This window comes from Chamaea fasciata, unplaced genomic scaffold (assembly GCF_029207755.1).
Source record: "Chamaea fasciata isolate MVZ Bird 193981 ecotype frontalis unplaced genomic scaffold, bChaFas1.0.hap1 SCAF_1, whole genome shotgun sequence".
Lineage (NCBI taxonomy): Eukaryota > Metazoa > Chordata > Aves > Passeriformes > Sylviidae > Chamaea > Chamaea fasciata.
The window spans coordinates 48,393,707-48,418,907 of NW_027094086.1; the positions used below are offsets into that span (position 1 = coordinate 48,393,707).

The 25,201-nt window shown below is 40.3% G+C and overlaps 1 protein-coding gene across 1 annotated transcript in view; it reads right to left on the bottom strand.

Annotated features, from left to right (window-relative positions):
* Nucleotides 1-841: 841 nt before the first annotated feature.
* COLEC12 (collectin subfamily member 12) overlaps nucleotides 842-25,201 on the bottom strand; it is a 96,276-nt gene continuing 71,916 nt past the window's right edge. Inside the window, exons 3-10 of the mRNA XM_066182677.1 lie at nucleotides 19,943-20,065; nucleotides 13,761-13,859; nucleotides 10,210-11,256; nucleotides 8,284-8,772; nucleotides 8,027-8,163; nucleotides 7,222-7,331; nucleotides 5,395-5,540; nucleotides 842-4,196 (exon numbers count right to left, since the gene is read on the bottom strand). Coding sequence (XP_066038774.1) covers nucleotides 4,177-4,196; nucleotides 5,395-5,540; nucleotides 7,222-7,331; nucleotides 8,027-8,163; nucleotides 8,284-8,772; nucleotides 10,210-11,256; nucleotides 13,761-13,859; nucleotides 19,943-20,065 — 2,171 coding nt within the window. The 3' untranslated portion in view covers nucleotides 842-4,176. The remainder of the gene's footprint in view (nucleotides 4,197-5,394; nucleotides 5,541-7,221; nucleotides 7,332-8,026; nucleotides 8,164-8,283; nucleotides 8,773-10,209; nucleotides 11,257-13,760; nucleotides 13,860-19,942; nucleotides 20,066-25,201) is intronic.

Below are 25,201 nucleotides of genomic sequence, written 5' to 3' on the forward strand. Positions count from 1 at the left end.
ACAGGGCAGCCCCGATCTTGCTTCAGGGACAGCTGGGCGCTCATGGTAGAGCCAACATCTCCAGGGTACACAGACACCCACAGAAGTGAGGGAGGAAAACCAAAGCAAGTCTGGAGGCTGGGGCTGGAGACTTCTTGTTCCCTTTGGATGCTACAGATGTGTAAGCTGCTATGCTCTTAGGCAAGGAGCCTGCACTGGGGAAAAAGTGGTTTTGTTTTCTCACATGTGAATCATCTCAGTCACCTTTCCCCTACTCCTTGCATATCAGTTTCTTCCCACAGACAGTGGCTGCCCTCCGACCAGCTCCTCACCTTGCCAGTGACCAGACACTCTGCTAATTGCTAAAAAGCAGACTAGCTACTTGTCAGGAACAGAAAATTAAAAGAGGAGGTCAGCCATCTGAGAGAGAGAGGAATAGCAAGACCAGATCAGCCATTATAAACAGACAGTTTAAGCCATCATAATGGCTAATGTGGGGACTGATGCGACTTAGTTCAGGACATTCCTCACCTGGAGGCCCATCTGAGGTGTTTGGAGTGCTAGGACAGTAAGCAGCAAAGGGCTTCAGCCCTTCATAAAGGTCTTGTTCAGATCAGACCTTCAAAACCATGTTCCTACCCTCTATGTGCTGCAAGAACAAGGCACTAACCCTGCAATTATGGGATAAGACAGCCCCAGTCATGCTCAGAACCAGGAAGGTATAAGTGAAAAGGAAGGCTTTAATGGAAAAAAGCTTCATCAGTTTGATTTTTAATACCTATGAATGTTCTGGCTCTACCTCTCTCTGATCTCCATATCCCTCTTGGTTACACACACAGAGTTAACAACATTAATTTCCATGTTTCCGCTTAGTGATTCCTTTATTGGAACATTTGCAAGTATTAATTATAGACAACAAAAGAAATGACAGTTGAGATTTATAAGCTCTAATCAGCTGAAGGCATTTCCAAATAAATTAATGAAACAACTCAGAAATGACATTAAGAAATCCAGAACTTTATGTAAATCACAATGACTTTGTATGTTCTCCGCTTTTCCCTCTTTTTCTTCCAACAGTCCCAGTGCTTGCCAGGGTATATGAACTTGCATTTAATTTTATGTGAAACAAGAAGGATGATGAGAATGTGTGCTGAATATGACAAGTTATAATACTCGTGCATAAGAAGGAATGCAAAAACTCAAGCTGGGACAAAATAATTTGCTATCACTTAAAACTTTCCATACAACCTGCATTATTACTCAAACCATACAGAAAGATTTGATGGGGATGTTTTCCCATTAAGGAATGGCAGGTCTGACTTTCATGACAATTTCTTGGCCCATTCTGATGTCCTGCCTGCCCTCCTGCCAATCTCTTTTCTGTGACATGTTCCTGAGCTGTCTTAACACTCTCTTGGTCCTCTGAGTGATTTCAATCCTTGTTGCCATTGGACACCTCTGTTTCCTTCCTGCAGGAATACTAGGTCAAAAGGGTGGTCTGTCTCAGCACGCCTGGCTGCTCAGGCCATATTTTAAGGATGACTGGACACATCAGGCATGCAACTGCAGCATCCCTCTTAATCCAGTTTAGTGTAACAACTGAAGTGTTTGATTCAAGTGTGTGAACAGAGGGTGTGAGCCCAGTCACGTCTCATTTCTCAGTGTCCTCAGCTTGTCATTCCTCTGACTGGAGGACACTAGACAACTCTTGGATAATCTGATCTCGTGTATGTGCCATCACTGCTGTTGCTGAAGGAAGATAAGGATGAAATCTGGGCAAGGAAGCAATACAGCTTGGGCTTAAACAGAGGTTTCTCATTCACTTCTTTTGGTGACAGAAGTCTGTGACATCAATAAAAAGCATGAAGAATGTAATTTAATGTGATAGATGCTCAAAACAGGCTTATTTCACCTGTATAAGCCAACATTCAAAACAAAGGTAGCAGTGCTTCCACTTCAGTGTGGTTCTTGAAGGCTCCTCTCACCAGGGTTTGTGAGGCTCTCTGGGCATACAAAATACTAGTTTTGTACCTCATTATCCAAAAATAGCAGTTTAACATAATCTCCACAATGTGTAAATATATATGCAAACACTACAACATGTGCCTACACACAACTCCTCAGTGCAGCATGACAATGCATGGCAGAATCAACTTGTATTCAAAACCTTATGAAAAAGCCAAAAGAAAAGGCTCATGAAATCCAGACTGTCTGAAGACAAGCCCTGCCTCCATGATGGTGACACAGATTTCTGCAGCTGTAATACATAGACCTTTCACTTTTAATTAAGCAGATGCAATTTTCGTGTTGTTCCTGTCTAATATCTAACTTGAACCCACAGGACAGATTCCCACACGTAACATTTTGTGTATTTTGAAAAAAAAGATAATTGGAATTTAAAACACTGGAGGGAGTGTGAGATGTAGGGAAACAGCAGTCTTTAACTGGTTGATCTTAGGAGCAATAGTTGAAAATCTGAAGTACAAAATCTAGTCTCTTTCCAACAGAGCTGGAGTATTTCAACAAACTTATCTGCATTCAGCCAAGGTAAATGGCAGGTCAGGAGGCAATGGAAAAACAGCTCTCCTTCCCAAGAAGCTAAAACAACTTCCTTCATTGTAGAGCATGTGGCCACGAGAAGGGTATAAAAACTGGAAACAAATACCAAGTTTTCTGCTAATGAATTAACCCAGTAATTTTTTAAACTCCTGATAAGCAATATTGCTGCTTAGATGATGGCTCATGGGACTGTGGAGGAAACTGGCTGGGTAATGATATAATCTCTTGCTGCTTTGCAGGATATTTTATTTTCTACTTTGTTTGGGAGAGAAGTACTGGTCCAAGAAAACAGAGAGATCGATTTACAAAGCACTTTGGAGAAGTGCAAGTTTATTAGACTTTTCTGAGCATAGTATGTTTTTCTCACCAAATCTTGAAATCTGTCCTAAAAACAAATACTTCTGTGTGGCAGCTTCTTTGTTTCTCTTTTCATATAGTCTCTCACCTGGGCTTGACCTGCAGTATGTGTGGCACCTACTGGGGTAGAATTCCTTATGAGAATGGAGAAGGAATGGAAACATTTCAGAATGATTACTAAAAATTGGAGATTTACTTCCATAGAATTTTCTCCTGAGTGGGAGGAATGTAGGAGGCAGAAGAAGGAAGGAAAGGAAGGAAAGGAAGGAAAGGAAGGAAAGGAAGGAAAGGAAGGAAAGGAAGGAAAGGAAGGAAAGGAAGGAAGGAAGGAAGGAAGGAAGGAAGGAAGGAAGGAAGGAAGGAAGGAAGGAAGGAAGGAAGGAAGGAAGGAAGGAAGGAAGGGAGGGTTTTTATTCAAATGGTCTTTCCATAGTACCCTGATGAAACACTGGCTGTGATCAGAGCTATAATGAGTATCTTGTCCTTAGTCAACTTAATTGTTACACATGCAGACTAGACTGCATACAGTAAGGAAAACACTATCTAAAATCTGCTTTAAAAGTTATTTAACCAGAACAAATCATCTGGGAAAGTAAAAATATTTCTAACTGGAAAAATACTTCTCTATAGCTGAGCTAGGCCTGACAGCAAACCTTAATGAATTATTAGTACCTTTATTGTTTTCTTTGGCCCCTGTGCACTATATTTGTAAAAAAAGTCAGTAAAAAAGAGAACAATTGTAAAAAGCAAATATTTTGTACAAAAATACAAAGTTTTAAAAGCTCTTAAAAGTATATTCCATATTATTGATAAGAGTTGGACTATATATATATATTTATATAAAATCTATATATTCGTGTATCTGTATAATTTTCCTACATTTGGGATTTTAGCAAATGAAGCAACTGTTTACACAGTTGCTTTATATGTTTTTCTATATGAGTGACCAACAGTCTTACTTAGATTGATAGAATGTCTTTTCTCAGAAGACACAAGCTGCTTATGGATGTGGTTACTGGTTGGGAAGAAAATGTAAAACAGAATTAGTCCAACAGTATTTCCTGATGCTGAGGGTTGAAAGGCCTTAAATAATTACAGGATGCTGGAGAAGAGTTACTGCTGAATTCCTTGATGCTTTTAGATCAGTTTTCAGTGCTTGCTTTTTTCTGTTTTCATTTTTTTTTTCGATTTTGGAAGTCATCAGTGTTGTTCTTTCCCAGGATTTTCTTCTTCTTTACGTAAATTTCCTTAATATGAAGGTATTTGTAAAGTCACAGCCTATTACACTCCAAGAACTTGTTCTATAGTATAAGAGAAAACAAGAAAAACAAAGAGAAAAAAAAACCCTGTAAAAAGCCTGTGAAGATTAAACAAATTTCCAAAAAGAAAACTTACAGATATCAAGGTACGTAAAAAACTTGAGCAGACTCATACTCAGATCCTGTAAGTACTGGAGGATAAATATTTGTAAACCTCGAAGTTTTCTTAAAATAACAAATGTATGTAGGAAAACCAGGGTAAATCAAATTGTTACTTAAACTTGGTCCTTTCCTCTGGACATCCAAACAGAATTATACACACAAACCTGTTCAGCACTTAGTTTTGTCTTAGGGGGACTGTGGATGGGATGTAATTTTGGCTCTAGCTGACATTTATGTCTGCCTTCACTGAAATTCATCTGACAAGCTTCCAACTGGAGGAGCCAGGCATCCCTGGCAAAGCAATGTTTAAACAGGTTGTATGGAGGAGATAACATTTCAGGCAGAGCCCCACCATGAACACAAACACCAGCTTTGACCACGTTCTATGATGATGGGGCCGGGCTCTAATCAGCCATGGGAACCACCTGCCCTCTGCTCCTGCAGAAATGCCTGTGTCAACAGAAAGAGATGCCCTGTGGCAAACACCTGGCTGACTGCTGGGCCACACTGGTAGCTTATGAGTCCTTCACTCCAGCTGTAACAGATGAGATGCTTATGGCCTGTGGACCCAGATTCTCAGTCCCATGGGACATCTAGCAGTAATGGGAATTTTAAGATCTCCTTAGCAGTCACCAAGTGCCTCCTATTGCAGAAACTTTCAAAACAAAGTCTTTTTAGTTTTTGAAGGCTGGTTCCTGAGCCACCCTAAGGCCAGCTTTCTCTGTTGTGTGGCCACTGACCCTATAAAGACAGCTTCCAGTGTGGGTAGGATCTGGAGCATGTGCCAAATCATCATCATCATCATCAAAATTTTGTGCCCAAAATTTTAGGCATGCATAAAGACTACAGGAAATGGTCAAGATGTTGAGCACGCCATGGCTATTGCCAGCTTTGAGGCTGCTTTTTCCAAGTGCAATAAATCCAGCACTTGCATCTGGTCTGAGTACAAGTGTTCCACATTTGATTCCCCCTCTTCCTCAACAAGGCACTGCCGTAGCATTTAGCCAAGAGCTCACCTCCAGCTGTGGGACGTTTACTATGGGCAAGATGAAATAATCAAATCAAGGGCCTTGCTTACCTTTGTCCATGTCTTTTTCACAAATGAAATTGTGAACATCTTCACAGTAGAAGTCATTCCAGAGCCCACCATAGATCAACCCAGCGCAGTCTTCCCCTAGCTCGTGCCCATGACTCCAGTTATCAGGCTGCCCAAATTTCCAGTTTCTTTCCACAAAAAAGCAAGAGATATGATTGCACAACACAGCACACATGGCAGGTTTTCACCACAAGAAATTAACGAAAAACATCATGAGATCTATTCTGAACGGGAAAGACACATTGAAAAAAACAATACATGACTCTTGCTGAAAATGGAAAACAGATGTATTGCAGAGAAGGGAATCTATTTGGTCTCAGGCTGCCAAAACTCAGAGACCTAAATTTAGACCAATGAACTTTATTTTAGTTTCTGAGTGTACATGCACACACACTGGGAGTGCTCCATGCTCCATGTGCATTGCCCCAAGCCTGCAAAACCTGCACACCGCACCCCCACTGGCAGATGGGACTGAGAAGAACCCACGGGCTCAGAGGTACTGCCAAAATGGCAGCAGCTTGCCCTTGCACACTGCAAAGGCATTCAGCCTTCTGACCGCACAAAGGTGGGCATCTTGGGAGAAACAGCAAAGGTCCCTGTGTTTTAGGGACATGTGCTTAGATGGGAAGGGAATTCTACAGACTTTTAAGAAATGCACATAGTATATTTACACACATCTTTTGAGATCATTAGCTCTGAAGGTGAAATCGAACATAGCAAGTAAAAAACCTTGCAGCGTTTCCTCATCCTGTTTTTGTTTAATGAGTGAGAAACCTTTCCAAACTCAGACTTAAAAACTCCATTTTCCTGAAACAGGTTGTTGAAGGAAGCTTGTGATTGCTGGCTGACACCGTCCATGCTCAGCTAAAAAACATGCCTGCCTAACATAGAGCGTCCAATCAGGCACCTGGGAGGACACACAGCTTTCCAGCAGTAATGAAATACTCCAAAAATCTGTAACCAACAGCTCTGAGGTTATGACAGAGCACCTAAAACCATGGTGTAGTGGAAATCTACTAAAAGCAGCACCTTAAGTAGGGTCAGTCACTGTGCTGCCGTAAAGAGGAAGAAAGATGAAAACGGGAAAGGAAAAAAAGGGAAAATATTACGGCTCATTTGAAATGAATCTGACTTTTTCCATGTTTTTCATCTAAATGAACACCAGTGAGATCACAGCTAATCATTTTGTAACATCTGACTGACTGTGTAGCCTGTTTTTCTGAAGCACAGCATGTTCAGATGTATAAACTCTTTAGTCTACTCCTCAGTATTAAAAATTTGGGTGGTTGCAATCTGTTCCATTTAGGACAAATTAGGTGTAGCCCTAGGATTCCTGGAAAGCTGCCAATTCAGTTGTCAGCTGGACAAAGTATAGACGCCCTCATTTCATGCATTTTCCTTATGTTGAATGCTTTCCACTTGGATTTGGGCTTTATCTAAAGATTGGTCATTTTTTATCAGAGCAAGTACTCTATTTATAGCCAGTTGTAATGCAAATAAGGAAAAGTCAAACCAAAACAGTAAAACTGTGCTTTCCATTTCAACTTTGTAATAAAAGTCAGAAGTAAAAGTTTTGGCAAGAAACACTGCGCTGCGTAGTTATGTGATTCTTTCATTCAACATTCAGTTTTCCTCCTGGCAAGGAAAGGAATCCTTGTGCACGGAGAAGGAAGAGAGAAAGAACCCCAGCACCCTCAGTAACAAATTAAATTATTGGCATCTACAACCATCTGGAACCATTAGATAATTTCTAGATGCTGTTTTTAGAAGTGTCAGCGAGAGTGATAGCATTGCTTTTTATTTACGTACGTGTAAACTGGTAAGGATCCATCCACCCATCTCCATTCATTTTCCTTCTCTGAATCTGTTAGTCCAATCCAGAAGGTGCCTTTCCCAAAAATCTGCTTTTTTAGCCATTGCTGTGAAAGAAAGATCTTAGTCCATAACAAGGACAATGGTCTTTGGAGCCAATAAACTACACTGGTTTCATAAGCCTCTTGTCATTAGAATAGGGAAGGCCAGAGAAATTTTTTTAAGCTGAAAATACGTTGCAGGAGTTGGCCTTGGGACCCCTTGCCCAGGCCAGAATTCCTTTCAGTGTTTGCAATGAGGTAGAGAGAGTTAGGCATGAAAATTAGGATGGCATAAGGTCACAATTAATATGTTATAGATAAAAATTGAAAAAAACCCAAACAGTGAGGAGTTGTATCTTGACATCCCCACTGCCATGTTGAATAGTATTAAAAATATAGTTCGATTAAAGATACCTTTGGGTCATACTAGTCAGATAATTAAAAATTAAATTATATTCTCTGCTGCAAAAAATACTTTGATAGTACACAAGGATTCCATTTTTAAAGGTTCAAAACTTCTACAATTCTCAGCAGCTTTTCTGACTGCTCTGTCCCCACCACCTTCAGGGTTAGTATCAATTCTGCTCACACTACCCTTCTGCACAGGGAGAAGCTGCTGATCAGGCAGAGGGTAGACAAAAATTGTAATGAGTCAATTAATGTGTTTACTTCTACTATATGAATTCATGGTGTTCTCAGGTTTCTACAGGTTAAACAACTTCAAACTCCCTCCTTGAAGAACAGCAAAAGAAGGTAATTACCTGCTCCTCTTTGTCGTTGATGATAACCAAGTGCGATGCTTTCTTTTCACAGAATAACTTCGCATCTTCAAAAAAATCTCTTTCAATTGAAAAGTAGTAGCACTTTTCTGTATAGTTCTTCCAACGGGGAGAACAACCTGTGATGTGATTTTTTTTTGTTAAGCCTGTTATTGGTAACTCAATGGAGCAGTAATAGGGCCAGTAACAAATGGAGGAACCCATACCCATGTACAGCATGCAGTGTGTTGATGGCTTACCGTTAGTCTCGGGTACGGGCGTAGGTTCATTCCTTAGTGCCATTGGCATCCCTGGACCTGGAGGCCCTGGTGGGCCAGGTGGGCCCTTCGGACCAGGCAGCCCAGGGACTCCAGGTAGTCCAGGTAGTCCTCGTGGCCCTGGTAGCCCTGGGCTTCCCACAGTTCCTTGCAGGCCTTGAAATCCTGGTGGGCCTTGAGGCCCTGGTGGACCATCCTTGCCTGGTGGCCCTGGTGGCCCTGGGTCTCCATTTGGTCCAGGCAGACCTGTCTTGCCAGGAGAACCTCTCTGACCTTTGGAACCAGGTGATCCTCTTGAACCTTTCCCTCCTTTTTCTCCTGGTGGCCCGGCTGGCCCAGGTGGGCCCTTCTCGCCTGCAGGTCCTGGTGGTCCAGGCTCTCCTTTCTCTCCTTTTTGTCCCTTTAGGCCAGCGGGGCCAAGAGGACCCTGAGGACCTCTGTCACCTTTAGGTCCCCTTGGACCAGGAGGGCCTGAAACAATGTAAGCATGCAAAGTGGGAGTATGCACAGAAAACTAAACAAAAAGCCCACGTGGGGTGGGCTTGTTTAATACATTTCAGATCAGCACCACTGGATATTTAACAACACAGAAACTGGGCTAACAGCTGCTTTCATCAGTGCTTGTAATAGTGCAGCTGCTTTCCAGGTTCTATGTACTTTTCTTGTTCTTTCCTTAACTCCACAAAATACAGGATATAGAAAATACTCTGTGTTTTGTATGTGTATGCGTATGACACGCCCAGTCATGTGAACTGGATGGTGACCCTGTGCCCCAGGTGACCAGCCAAGGTCTCTGCAAAACTCTGTGCACTAGTCTATACCAGTTTAGGCACTAGTCCTGTGTCTTGGTGGTCATGTTCCCTCACTCTGCCACACTCCCTTCTCCTTCTAGTCTCATCTCTCTGCTCATAGACCCAGGACTATTTCTCCTTATCCTGTTCGTTGATCTGTCAGTAACGGGGTGTCAAAAAGAGACAAAATGACAGATAGTGAGCAAAAGGCCAACTGTGGGAAAGACCAGAAGTTGAAATTGGCCAGCTCTAACAAGACGGGGAACAATAACGCCCAACAGGAAATGGCAATGCTGTGACAGCAATAAACAACAAAACAATTTGGGATTCTGTTCATGGATGAGCAAATCCCTTGTCAATACCTTCCCACCCTCAGCACCAATCTACATAATTCAAACTCCTCCAGAGACAGATTTCCAAGCTGGAATCATTTAGGCCTGGTTGAAATGAGAACGGTTAAGGTTACTGACATGTAATCTTGGCTCTAATGCAGTCCTAGTTTATTTGGAGCAATGGATTTATATTTGTGATTAGAGTTTTATACTGGTTCACATCTGATTGGAAATATGAGTGTTCTTTTCATTTGGGATAATATTTGGCCGGGAGAAACCCCCTAAACCTGATGCTATTTATTTCTGGAGAAAATAAAGCATCCCTGGATTAAAAACTAAGCAAGGTCGGATGTTTTCTGGCAGACTAACAACTGGCTTAAAGTGAAATAGCAACTTGTTTTTCAGTAAGGGTGGACCTTTCTGGGAATAGTCCAACATATATTTTTTAGCCATTTCCTTCTTACTGGGGATTGGTTTCTTGACGTTCCACACCTTCACCCACTTATTTTAGAAACTAAATCAAAAGCAGATCCAGTCAGACAGTCAGACAGAATGAAATTTTGCTAAGTCAGAACCTTCTTTCATAACATCCCCATTTTAGCTATGTAAAAAAAGGCATAGAAAAATTAGTATGGAAATTCAAGCTACACGTACATTTCAAAAGTTTAGGATTAGAGAATGGAAAACCCCAGGACACTGTACCAGCATGCACCAACTTCCACAGAACTGAAGAAGTAATGCAAGCAGGAATTCGGCACACACACATCATTAGGGAAGCTACATACCTTGCAGGATAGTGAAGTTTTTGATGAGCTGGCCATGTTTGGAATCCACCAGCTTCATTTCTTCCATAATGACTGACAAATTGGCAACTTCAACATCTAACCTTGACCTCATCAAATCCTGTTGCACTTTGAGAGAAGCAGAGTCTATGCGAATATTGGCTAGCGTGCTGTTCATGGAAATCAGCTCATCTGAGTGTTTACTTAAGGTGTCTGTACAAGTTGTCCTGACCTCATTGAGATTGCTCGTCAGTGTCCGTAGGTGATGAGCAGTGTAGCTGATGTTGCTGATGATATTGACTATATCGGTTTCAAAGATCTGGAACCTTTCTTCCAGATGGCTGAATTTGGCAGCAGTTCTGTTTTCATCTCCTTTATGCTGTTCCTGGAGATCCTTTAGACTTTGTTCGTTGGCTTGGGCAATTGTGGTGATGTTCTCCATCTGCCCACTGAAGGAGCTGAGCTGATTGTTCATGTCTTCAAGTGTATCATTGTTGGCTTTTGCTGTTGCTGAGTTGTTGGCAGCCAAAGCCTGTAAATTGTGTACTTTCTCCTTAAGCCAGTCAGTGTTCTTCCGGACCTGAAGGACAACCTGCTGCAGATTCTGAAAGTCATTCTTGATTCTTAGAATAGCTGAGCTTGTATCTTCCACTGACTTCTGTAAGGCACTGATAAGATTTCTTTGCTGTATTTGAGTCAGGTTTAAGTTGTTCAGGCTCATGATGACCACATTATAAGAATGCTCTTGGCTTTGCAGGTTGGTTTGTATATTACTTGTTTCTTGTTGAAGATTGTTAATATAGCCAGTATATGCCTGAAGAGTCTTATTGACACTGATGATCATGAAAGAGTTACTATCTAAGGCACTTTTCATTTGGTTCTGTTTATCATCTAATACATTTCCAGACTCTTGCAGCTTCTCCAGTGTCTCTTTGTTTCTGGTAGTTTTCTCTGCAATGTCATGAAGTTGCTGTCGAAGAGCCAGAATGTCAGATCTGAAGCTGGACAGTTCAGTGTTAGTACTCAAGGCTTTTTGTCCAGCTTGGTCATCTATTGTACAGGAATAAAAAAAAATGGAAAGGCTTTAGGGTTTTTTTAAAACACAGGATAAAACAGCACAGTGTATTTTAAGAACAGTCAGGTTGTCAAACTGTTCAGCAGAGCTTTTATGCTATCTTTTCCAGCAAGGAGAAACCACTAACTAAAGTTCTGCCTCTAGACAGAGAAAAAAAAGCAAAGAGGAATTGATGGAGACCTTGTGTCTTGCTGAGGAGAATGAAACAGTGATTCTGTCATCACAAATGGGAAAAACTATGGTTAGAAACTGATGAGTATATGCAGTCAAGAATGCTGTGTTCTGAATGAAAACTGAATGGGAAACAGAATTCAAAACATTTAAGAGGTATCAGCAAGTGTAGGTTTTGAAGTTACAACTGGATTTTGCTGAACGCTCAGAAGCTTATTTTATCTATTCATGTGTTTTTCTTTCTTTTCATTGCAAGTGGAATACCTTCATCGTGATTTAGTACATATAGTTCCAATTTTTAAAATCTTGGGTTTAGTTTTAAGTAAGTTCTCATACTTATTTTAAAGCAATCTGGGTTAGAGACAAAAGCTTTGCCAGCAGGCTACTTCAGACATGTAAGGATAAGATATATTTCTGGTTTTCTCTCTAAAACATTACTATTGCTTTTAATGACATTCATTTTGCCATTATTGTTTCCCTATGTTCTGAGTTTGAGGAAGGCAAAACCTTTCATCTTTCAGGAAGATCTCTGCTTGTGCTTACATTGCCCTATGGAATACTTCTGGAAGCTTGTCCAAGTATGATAAAACATTTGAGATTGCTCAGCCTATCATCCAGGATATAGAAACCAAGGAAATAAGCAGTCAACACTTTCTTTCAGGAAAGACTCCCTTGCTTGACCTCAATCACTTCACTATTCTGCTCACAGTCCATATATTTTGTCCTCATCTAAATGTAGCTATATTTATGAATTAGACAGTCTGAAGTCCATAATTTCAGATGGTGCCAAGAGAGAGTAGTATGGTTTTCATAAATTACAGTGAATACAGCTGTGTATGGTGCTTTTGTCTGGTGTGATTGAATGAGTCATGATGGCAAACGTCAAATGATGGCTTGTGAGACTTCAGACTCAAGTGTTTATGGATGGACATTTTCCTGAGCACAGTTCCTCTCCCTGCCACTTCTCTCACTCCCAGATCTTCTCAGCTCTGACTCTGTGTTTACCTCTTGGCTATAGCTCATATTATACTGTGTTCCTCACACAGCTCTGACAACTGCCAGGTCCACATACAGCTAATCCCTGAAGGCCTGTCTTCCATTCACCACACACTTTTATCTTTCTGGCCCTACAGCACTTTTCTTACTTTCATGTCCCCTATTCAAACTGCTCCAGAACTTTCCTAACTTCCTCCATGGCAAGTCCACTTAAATGGGAAGTGATGATCCTGAGCACCTCACTGAGCATCCATCCAGCAGCGTGTAAAAATGTGTGGGCATGAAAGAAGCAAAGGTGCTCCAAGTCATGAAAAATTATTCAGCATAATAAAATAACCCAAATAGAATCCAAAAGGTTGCACGAGCTTTAAAGTGTAACATTAACTTCTGTAGATGTGTCAGTAAAAGAACATGTCACTGAATTACTCCATGTCTTTGAACTAAATGCACTGTGCAAATACTTTAGAAGCCAGCTCCTTTTTCAGGGAAAGAAGTTGTAAAAATTTACAATCAAGCTGCAAGCAAGGAAGTTTTCCTGGAAATACATGTCTCAATATATGGTTTACAAAATTAGGCAAAATTTATTTCAAGAATCACAAGTATGTATGTGTATATTAATACTTCTACAATAAAAACTCTATGTCTATGTACGGGACGAAAAGTAAAAATGTACACTTAGAGAGCAGAATCTTTATGCATGATTTTGTTTTACATCTTCCTGAAAATTGAGAACTTTGATAGCACTTGGGAGACTCAAACAGATAACAGTCTTATGTCCTGTATTCCCTGAGATGATCGAGAAACAATTTACGGAAGTAATAGACTTGTCTCAGACATAAGAATTTGGAATAGCTGATTATTTGTGTACCTTGTAAAATGGCCTTCAGTTTTGAATCTTAATTGCTAAAACAGCATCAGGATGACTGGGTGATAGGTGGTCATTTTATGTAGAATCTTTTGTGCAGTAGAACAGCTTCTGCTATGTTTTGTGCTGCAGAACAGCTTCTGCTATCTCTACCTCAGAGAAGATTTTCTACTGAGGACAACATTTAAGGGTCTATTTATTTATATACAAATGCTTTCAGAGTGACTTCAGTGGGAACTGTAGATTTTGAAGTATTCTTAAAATGCTCTTCTAACTAGTGCTGATCTGTACTATTTTTAAGTACTTTCCCAAGTACTCAAGAAACTGAAATGGAAGTGCTGTATCTTGTCATAGGCAGAGATTTTTCAGACAAATTTCCTGCCTCAATCTGCCAGGAGAAAACCCCAGGTGCATAAAACAAAGGGGTTTTGCTTGTGTGTAGATTACCTAATTTCTTCAGATCACTCTCCACTTCCGTGAGCTTCTCTGTGTATCTTCTGTGGGATGTTTCCAGGCCACCTGTAACATTGTCCATTTTTTCTACAACTAGGGGAGAGAGAAGAGTATGTTATGGAAAGAAGAAAAGGGAAATGATGAAAAAAGACTAGTAAACCATAAAGCAAACAAAACCCCACAACACTACCACCAAACAGAAAAAAAAAAAAAAAAGAAAATGCCTTAAAACTGCCTTGCTTGCCATTACACTGCTGTTGCTCTGTGAAATGTTGGAAGTATGAACTCCTATTTGCTGATGGACCCAGAATTCTTCTACTTCTTCAGTCTGTCAGCAGTCCCTAAACATTTTTACTGCCCCTGAGCAATCTCTCTCCTGAATGAGGAAATCCCTCTTTGTGGGTTTTCATCACAAAGAAAGTCCTTTTCTTTTAACAGTGTTTCCATGCTTCAAGCACAGTGCTGTGTGGCAAAGGACAACTGATTGCTGAAGGCCCAGATTTGTGAAAGGAGACTTCTTTAATTTTGCTATGAGCCTTTTCTCCTTAAAAAGAACCTTTTTTTCTTGTGCTTTTTCGTCATTAAAAGTTGCCACCTGGATAGCAAACTTAGGACTGAGACAGTGACTACTAAATATTTTGGGGGGGTTAAACATGTTGATAATGGTACAGATCACTCAAAACAGTCTTGAAATGATTCTGCCTCATTAAGATTGAAAGGATGGTCATTCAGGAAGTGCAGATTTCTGACTGATGTGCCCTTTATTTTGTAACGCCTGAGAACTTTTATAGTCACTGAGACATTCAATTATTTGATGAAATTAATATGGGAATGGAAAAAGCAGAGCAACAAATAAACGGACCAGGGTGGCTTCCAGTGGCAAAAATGTGAAATGCTTGCGAGGTTTGAGGTAGCCTACAGCTTTCATACCAAATTTTGTCTAATAGCCTTTTGCATTCAAGCCACAATCACGGGTAGAAATTGCTTCTCATCATGAGATTATTTAGTCCTTTTGCTACACTGGGAGCAGAATGGATCTGTCACAACTCTGGGAGAGGCTACACAAGTTATTGTGCCAGCTCCTTCTTTCAAATAGAAGAAAGAAAGTGTTTCCCATTGTTGCTATGTAAAGATTTGGGTTTTCATGAAAAGTGAAATTTAGGGATCTTCTGCTGTTCATCAGCAACCACATGAGTCCCAGACCTTTAAAGTGTAGTCCATCAGGTGATCCTTCTTTATTAACTTTTGCATTTGTTTTTCTGATTCTAGGTACCACAGTTACACAGGAGGCTTTTACTGCTTCCCCAAAACCAACATGAAAACCAGACCAAGACTATCTGATGCAACAGCATTGAGGAGCTACAACAGAGAAAAAGTCTCAGGGTCTTCAGAGAGACCATGCACCCTTTGGTGAACTACCTGCCTGCTCCTTTCTAGGCTGCTAACAAGCCAGTAAAACAGAGACTCTACTGTGTGTGCAGTCAGTGTGGCTTTCTATATTTGAGATGATGACAGATTGCTTGCTAAACACCAGACACAGGCTACAATGATGGCTTTGCTTTTTTCAGAGGGACAGTTGCTCAATACCTTCTGCTTTAGAAAGCATTTTTCTCCCCATTATAGCACTAATTTTTCACTGATTCTTCTGCCCATTAAAGTTGTCAAAATACTATTTGCCCTTTTTCTTAAATGAAGCCAGAGTTGATTCTCTGTTTTATCCTGCCCTGCTGTCTTCCAGGCTGGTGCCCAGATCAGCAAAGGTCCTTCAGCTACTTCTGACACTCCACTGATGCATCTACACACCTGTGCATCACATGCAGTGAGTGAGGACTTGACTTTTCCTTCTGGCTTTAGGCAGCTCCTCTTTCACTGTGGTGCTCTCCTTTGTCTACAGACAGATAGTCAGTGCCAGGGAATGGCTCACTCGTGGCACTTGGAAGGCTCTTATGAAATCATTTGTATTCAAAAAACAGGACTAATTCAAGTGTTTCTGCTGAATCTGTGCCTTGACTAGCAATGTCACATCACCTATGGCTCTTGTTAATTCAGATTTAGAGTAATATTTAACTGTTTTCCTCAGTTATGCAACACACTTGGAGTTGGCAAATGAATATATTTTATCAGTAATTAAATGAAAATGTAATTTCTTCCTTTTGCTGTCCAAATGAATGCTGATTTGTACTTCAGATCAGAAGTTTGTAAAATTAAACTATCATGTAACAAGTACATTTTCAGGATTGAATGAAATCTAACACTGGAAGCTTGAGTTAAAATATAACCCTGAAGAGTCCAAAGCAAATGAAAACAGCAGTAATCCTGTCAATAAGTAGTTGTCTGGCAGATAAATGAGACTGAACAGAAGTAATTATATAACAGCATATGGTACTTTCATTGTTCAAAGTGGAAAAAATCCCCAAACCACCCAACTCTAGCAGCAGAAACAGAAGAGGTCTCTGCAAACGTGACTGCAGGGTTAGCTCAAGGGCTAAGGTACCATTCCATAGATAAACCAATGCATGTATTTGCTTTATGCCACTGGGATGGGATCTTAGCCTCCATGGTCAAACATATAATGCATTTGGGGTACTTGATCCCTGCCCAAACTCCTTCTCAAAGCAAGCTGCAGCTTATTTGCTTTTCTTGCTATCCCCCTGCAAGTGGAAAGGGTGAATCTGGGAGAGAATGAGTAGCGAGAGGCCATTGTTGTTTTTTGTTTTTCTTGATGTCAAAAGAGGTCATACAGACCAATGTCCTGTTACTGGGAATGTCTTTCCTTGCCTGGTAGGAGCTCCCACCACGATCTCTGGATGGAGCCTTCAGTGGTAGGTGAGCACATGGAACACTCTCAGAAATGAAAGTCAGCCTCTAGCGAGTGCCCCAGATTTGAACAGCCACTTTCCACCTCCTCCAGAAAAAGGCAAACAGGCAGATCAGCTGTAATATCCCATACAAAAGACCACTCTGCTGCTCCCAACAATGTGCCCACTCTTAAAAAGGCAAAGTTGTGTATGTCTTAACTTGTTTTTGGTTAACTTCACCTTAATTCACAGCTTGGTCTCTTTGCATTGCCATCTCAATTTCTGACAAGATCACAGAGGAAAATGTGGTGAAGATCCTCTAAAGGAAGCCAAAATTTCAAGTAGTTGCTGACCAGAACAGTGAGGACTGTCTGCATCTAAGCCACTATGACAAAATGTACCATCTCACCAGGATGTGTTTGCCCCAGGTAATGGCAGGCAAGAGAGATGTGTCTCTCTTGTCTGGGAGACAGATAAAAGAAGTAGATGAAAGCCATGGTGGGCATTACTCAAGAAACTTAAAATAAGGACTGACTAGAGAATAAAAACTACCAGAATTTCAAGCTGCAAGCATTCCCTTACTGGAAAGAGTCAGAGGAATATCATTCATCTTCAATAGACTAATCTGACACTGGTTGGTGCCAGAAAAATTATAACTTTGTATTTTTCATTTAATTTAATAAAGAATGTGCAAAAATCACAGATTGCTTTATTAGTGTTTTAAACAATAATTTGTCTTCTCAGAGCAGAAGAATACTAAACTTGCCTCATTATTCCTTCATGTTTTGTTTCCTTGTTATTCATTCATGTTTTGGTTTCAGGTTTCCCCAACATACTATGTAATTTTTACCACTAGTTTGGAGGTTTGTTCTGTGTTGACTTTGCCTCCCACTGAGTTACTTTTTTGCTTGCCATATTTAATCCACTGATTAGTAGTTTTAAGGTTTTAAATCACAAAGGATATTTAAATGCGACGTAGGAAATGAAAGTTTTAAAAGTAGTTTTGGGCTTTATAAACATAAGTGTGGGAGGCGAATTTAATGGAAACTTAGCTAAGAGACTAAAAGAATCCCTGATGCCAGCAGAATTCCTTCTTTCAGTGTAATACTGCAGTGAAAAAGACAAGCCAAATTCTGATACAGAGAGGAGAGTTCAAAAACTCTATATTTGTATTCTGAGTTTTTTTCTTCCTTTAAGGCCTTATCCCTTCGCAACCATCAAAACTATTTCAGCAATTAATTTGAATATGTACTATCAGCTGGGGTTTTTTCTAACTTATGTTTGCCTTGCAAATTAGCTCATAGGTACCCTGAAGACAAAGCTCTTAAACTGCAGGTACAAAGGGCAGAATTAATGCCTGACATATGTCCATTTGCTGCTTGGTGTTACAGAAGGAATACTTGGATTCAACAAGACTTCTGTCTCTGCCTCTTTTCCTTGGCATTCAAATGTTGCAGTCACCAAGTTGGTGAGTAGTGGAGCAGTGATAACCAAAATGTCTAAGGGTCTGTGAGCAAGATATGCATTATCCACCTTCCTACAATCCCTTTTACATTTATTTGTGGAAGAGGGGATTCTTTTGTCCTTGTCTTGGATAGCTGTGATTTGGTACTGCTATGACAGAAAGACTCACCCCTGGTGAGTGACTGCTCATTCAAAGAAGGAAGTTTAGAAATGAGTGAAGCAAAAATTGAGCCTCAATAAGAGAGCAAAGCCTGGGGAAAAAGATGCTGCTAGGGGCCCCCACAGAGAAAGAAGCTTGAAAACAAGATTGAAATGAGGAAGACAAACTCCTTCACCCAAAGTCTTCTGGACAGTTTCCTTATTGCTATGGCTTCCTCCACACATGAAATCATCTGCCAAAACAAGATAAAGAGCAGTAGTCTCTCCACCTTGACACACTGCACCTGATGCAGAATGAGGGCTGAGTCTTCTGGGAAGCCCCAGAACTGACAGCCTTATAAAAAACTCTTGAGGGAAATTCTGCTAAACCCCAGTAATTTAGTGGCTGGGTTAAGTCTGGAAAGATCCCATTCCCATCTGATGTAAGCAGATCTCTGCAGATTTTTATCTGCAAAAGGCCTCCACTAATCCATATGACCAAATGATCTTTTATTCATAGATCAAAAATAAATTTTTGAATACTGGAAGGTTTTTGTCCGTCAAAATCTGACTTCCAGAGACCAGTTACTTCAGGAGATGTACTCACATAGATGTACTGCATTTTTAAAATATATTCGATGTAAATTTGCCACCTTCTGTCTGCTTTGTCATGAAACAGGATTACCTAAGTCTCTCTATCTGTTCCTCACAATCTCTCTTTGCCCTGGATAAATCTTCATCTAAACCAAATAGTTTTAATTTTCTCCCACTCAAAACTGTGCCAAATCCTCTTAAATAATTATTTATCCTTTCTATTTCTACAATTTCCTTTTCTTTCCCTGGCAAAGGACCAGAGGTGATGTCAGCTCTGCTATGAGTGCAGCTGTTGGCAGCACAGGATGCACTGCATGCTAATCACATGAACATTTACCCAGCCCCTTGGAGAGGTTTTGAAGCTACTCTCAGAGCCATACTCACACAGGTAGTTTAGAGGAGCTAGTTTGGTTTTCTCTGCAACAAGCTGTGATACCTGGTTATAATGCTCACAATGATGTTGTTCACTTTCCTTTTCATACCAGAAATTCACATCTTATTTATTTAAATTATTGTAGCTGTAACTCCACAATAAGCAGGTATTTACATCAAAACATTTCCATAAATGCCTAAGTGGCTACAGTTAATTACTGATAAGGATGTATGGGAATTTTAATTTTCCCAGTGTTTCCCAATGTACCTAACCAATGACTTGCACAAATGAAATTCTCTCCATTACTGGGTTGCTCAACTACCAAAATCTTTGAAATTGCTACCAAAATCTTTGAAATTATTGTTAAAAGCATCTAAGTGTCTTTGTTCATCACAATTATTGTGGATAGTCAACACACTGGCACCTCCTGGTATAATCTTTCTTCTTCCAGACACTTCAAAGTAATATTGATGCTACATTTTGTTCCTGTGATAAATATGACATCAGTAAGATATTCCTGGCTGTTGCACATGTTACACAGCTTTGTGTCTTCCAGTACTCCTTGGTGGAGGAATGATCATTTTGTTTTACCTTTCCTTTCAAATCTCTAATCTAGTTTCAAAATTTCATAGTTATTTGAAAGTGAAATTCTAAGGTTGCAGTTTGTTGTCATGTATGTACAAAAAGCCAGCATTGCCCAAGTACTTATATTTAGGCTAAAATGTGACAAATTGCCTGGCTAGCTAATAAGTGACAATGCGTTTGGATGCTTGTCTGAAAGTGAAATGTTGGTCTTAATGCATACATACCTTTGTATCCCAAAATGGCTACTGTGATTGTTAACAGGGCACATAAAATGTATAATAAGATGATGGAGAACTTCAGTGCCCAGTTATTTTTGCACTTGGTACATTGGCTCCCCTCCTGAATACCTGCAACAGAAGATTTAAAGAGATTTAAAACAATGGCAAAGAACACATTGCTGGGTTTGTCTCCCCATTTCCTTTCCTCTGTTTTCTAAAGAGCAAATTATTTATCTAATCAGATGATTACATATCAATATGTGCCAATTTGCCTATACTGCCAGGATAAAACATCCTGGTGGTTAAAACATCTGCTCAGTGAAACAATCACTTTGGGATCTTAGTGTAAGAGAAGTAGATTCTGCTTCACTGGAAAACCTCTGGCTTTCCTGAGAGGTGGCTACTTTCTGATCGTCCTAACAAGACTATGGTGAGCTTTGGAAATAAAACCTTTATTAGCATCTCCTCTGTCAGGCATCACACTGTAGCAGCTCTTTTTTAGCATTTGGTATCCTCATGGGAGCAATAGGACACAACAAATGTTCTGGCAGAAAAAAACCACAAAAATAAATGAGCATTGTGAAAAACTGGTAGGAGTAGTTCTGCTTTGTAACAATCACCACAGACAGTTACTAGGCATACACTTTCTTTCCACAACAAGAGAGAATTTTTGCATATTTTTGGAGGGTTTTGGAGAACATTATTTCCACAGAAAAGAAGGGGTGCTTTACTGATACAGCCATCTGTTCATCCACAGAAAAAATGCTGGTGAATTTCTCTTTGTGGACAAGCCTAAGAAAAATGGCCTCAAATTGATGAAAGAAAACAGAGCTTTACTATTCTACATTTCAACTTTTTTGCAGAATGGCTTGATATCTTTGAGTCTATTAGGAAGGCAATTTTCCCCTTTTGTGCTCCTTGGGAATAGCTCAAAAGTGGTGGAAGCATGGATTATTAATCAGCAGCACAACTGTGTGAAAACCTGAAAACTGGACCAATGTGCTGGAAGAAATAGGCAGGATTTGTCCGTCTTTCCAAGGCGCGTTAAGCAGGCCAGGATTAATGTAACTTTCTGTGTCTGTCAGAAAATGCATTTCTTTGATATTTCACTCTATTTGTGTACTATTAGGGGAGTCCCACAGGAAAGCTTTAAGCTCTAATAAATTCTATGTACCAGATTACTTAACTAATCAAAACTTGCTCTGTAGCTTTTTATGAGTAACTTATATTTCCCCTGCGGCCTAAAACACAGATGATTTTACTTTTCCAAACTCATGACCTTCTACAGAGTGTTTTCTTATTTTTTATTTTTTTAAGAGAAAAGCACAGGCTACTTCCCCTGGGTTCAAGGAGGACGGGTGACCAACATAATGATTTAAGTGAGCTGCATTTCTTTCTCCAATGACATTTTCCAATGGTTTCCTTTAAACCTAAGGTACTTGAAAAAGGAAGGATTACCATATTGGAACAACTGAGGAAGAGAATTTACACAAAGTTTATTTGACAAGGCATTTTCTTCAATCCTCTCTGCACATATACTTGCTGGCTAAGGCAGAAGTGCATCTTTTGCATGTCTTTTCCACATTACATCATCACTTTTTTTTATAAACTTTTCAGGGTGACATCACATTCTGTTGCCATGTGATGGAAGTGATGTCATAGATTTGGGTTCCTCGTGGTTTAGACATAAGACCAGCTGGGAACATCTGTTTCTTTTTTCAAGAACATTATGGGAAAATGAGACAAAGGCTTGTAAGCATAAACTCAAGAACAGAAACTCCAGAGGGTAAAGACTTCTCTTCTGCCTTCTGTGAAGTGGGAAGGGAGGGAGCTGGCAGAGACAAGCACTTGCTTAGCCCATTTGTTGGTGACTTAGATTTGGAAGGGTGGTAACTCCTGCACCACAAAAGAAAAGGTGAAGGGTCCGTAATTCAGTTGTCAGGTTTGCTTATGGATCCTGGTGCATGGGCTGGCTTGCTTTCTTTGGTTTAGAGTCTCAAGGAGTTTGCTGGTGAGGAAGCTCTAATTGCTGAAAAAGCAGGAAAGGGAAAGTGCAGATTTCTAAAGGCTTGCAATAGGTATTCTGAGACTGAAATGACTTCACAGTGGAAACTTGGTGGTGTCTGGAGCACCATTTTGCTGGTCTTAGCTGGTACTCAGGGGCTCATTGAGCCCCGGTGCCCTAAATGCAAGGTTCCTTTGCTGAAAGGTTTAAAGTTCAGATTCCAGTTTGGTTGTCTTTGAAAGTCCCACATATCCAAAAACAAGCTGGGGGCAAAATTCACATCATATTCACTTTCTAAATACACAGATAAACAGAAAGCTTGATCTTCCATATTTTAATGTTAATTGAAGCAGGCCTAGATCCTTATCTGGGAAGAATGATGGACTGCAGAGGTACAAAACACAGAGAAAGGCAGAAGTAAAAACAAAGCCTTTGGCAGCAACTGCAACAACGAAAAGTTTCACTTGATAACTGTCTCATACTAAGATTACTCATTTTATGACATGACCTGCTTTCTGTCACTGTACTCTGGCTTCCTGGGTAGTGTAACAAGCCGAAACTTCACTGATGTCACTAGATGTATTGCAGTTCAGCATCAAGCATCATGTATGTTCCAGTGCTTCACAGGGATCCAGTTTCACTTGTCTCAACCCTCTCTACTTTTGGTTCAATAAAACAGCACTTTGGCTTTTCAGAACTTTTAGTTTCAGTGTATTTCAAACTGACATCAGGACAGGACCCCAACAAAAGCCAGACCTTTCCATCCTTTAACAGTCCAGCACGGTTGGTATCAATAACACAGGCACATCATACTAAAACAATCATACAGGTTAGAGTGATTCCATTAACTCACTGGCCTGGAACTGTGTATTGCATTCCTTGCTGGGGCTTTCTGCCTGTCAGCCTAAAACTACATCTGATTGCCAATGAACCCCTGCTACCCTCATCTAACATGACCCAGGTCCAGGGCTGGAGTGAAAAGCCAGGGAGCTCCAACAGGCTCCTTTGTTTTCTTTTACCTAGGATGCAATAAAGTCTTTCAGAGCAATTACATTTGCTCTTTATTGCAAACATGCAGTGCTTAACTCAGCTGCTAGTAACACATGATTTTCTAGTTTACTAAACATATAAAAATTACTACAAAAATACCAAAGGTATAGTTACCCCTTGAAGAAAAGATTTGGAAGACTCATTCTGAGCAATTAAATATATCAGGCTATATGCAAAGGCAAAAGCCAGGAATGCAATCCTCTCTGTATAGGGATGAACTGCAGTATAATCAGGCCTCCGCAACCTCCCTAGCACAGACCCTCGCTTCTACCTGCCCTATTATTCTTCCCCACTTAAGGATCATGCCCAAATAAGATTGTTCTGATATAGGAGATGCAATTAGTCCATGTTGTGAGGACGCAGTTTTATTCAAAGGTTGTTCGGAAAAGATGTGATAGCCAAAATATTAAACAACAACAAATGGGAGATGGTTAAAACTGCTTACTGTGATTACACAAAACACTGCAGGCTGGCATAAAATCATGCAAGTTTACCACAAAAGCTGTGAGTTGAGGCCTGAAGGAGGCCAAGTTCAGGCTTTAATTTGCCAGGACTTCCCGAAATTTATTCACTAGACTGCTTGCTGTTATGACTGACATAAAATGCAGAATTCTTCCAGGAGATGTATCACATCTCATCTAGAAAGCTGTAGAATAAATGGAAAGGGAAAGACCCTACACACACATCCCACTGACAGAACAAACGTTAAACCTGCACAAAAGGGCGTTCTCAGCTGAAGTCAGCTCTTCTCCATTTGTTAATGATGCTCCTAGTGCAGGACACTCCTCTCTGTGTCCTGTACACGTGTTTTCAATGTTGGTCTGCTCCTAGACATTTGTCACTGACTTCCAAACCCAGGGAGCCGGGGTCACTTCTGCATGACGTGCATTTCTCACTGCCGATTTGATCAATGTTTAATAAATATCAGATGGGACACAATGTGCCTCATCTCACAGGACATATGCTTTTTTCCATGCCTTTCCCTGACTTATTTTAATAAGAGCTCTGGTTTTTCTGCCTCACTGTTGGGAAGACATCTGGCCAAACAGACAGCAACCTAGTACAAAGAGATCCTGCTGGCTCACATGCTTTGGGGACCCCCTTCTCTGCAAACCAAAATGCTCACAAAAAAATATGCAAGTGAGACATCCCCCTGTTACCAGGCTTTGTAGTATTTGTTTTTATAGCATTGCATTCCAGTGACTGAAGACTTTGTTCTCACGCAGGGGGTATACATCTGCAGATTCTTCTTGGGCTCCAAGAAGAAGTTTTGCTGAAGGAGGAGCTGGGTTTTTCAGGTTTTATTTGTTTGGGGGATTTTTGTTGTTGTTGTTGCTGTTTTGTTCCATGGTTTTAAATATCTTTGCTCTTTGTAACCACCTTACAAAATGCCTGGCTCCTCAACTGTATTACATGTCAGCAGCACATCCTTGAACACTAGAATATGACATGCACACACTTTTTTTTTTTTCTCTGAATAATTCTCTTACAAGTATTTGCCTCTCTGTTCTTTTCTTGACTCTGGCTGCAGGATCATAGGTGGCCTCATAATATTTCTGCTAGCAAATCAATTTTGATAAAGATGCAAGGCTTCCTTCATAACCCTGACAAGAAATAAGGACAATAATGATAAGATAAAGAAATATAATGAAGGAAACGAAAATATAGTAGTTTGGAGGGGTTTTCCCCAGTGTGATTCACTGAAAAGAGATAACATTCTTGAATTTTGGAAGGAAGACCTCAAGCTTAGTTTGCAGCCTTCAAATGATTGTTTTCTCAAAGCTAATGTTTTCAAAACAGCAGTGGATCTATCACCTATATTTAAGGGGACCTGAGTCAACTATATACATCTAATTCAGGTCTCCTGCCCCGGAAGGTGCCCCTGCCCATGGCAGGGAGGCAGAAACTATAGCATCTTTGAGTTCTCTTCCAGCATGAACCATTCTGTGATTAAATGTGTCACTAGGAGTCAAATATTGAGAGGTAATTAACATGGCAGAGTTGCAACAAGCTCCCAGTTGTGTCTATCTTGCTAGCAAAAGTAGGTGATCCCATGAGAAATCCATCTCTAGGTTTAAATATTGAAAGGATTTGAAAAACCTAGCTGTAAGTGCCTAAATTCAGGCACTCAAGTGTAAAACAGTGGGTGTTTACTAATATGCATGAATAACAATTATGAAAGTAAGTTTGTCTCATAGGACAGAGAGAAT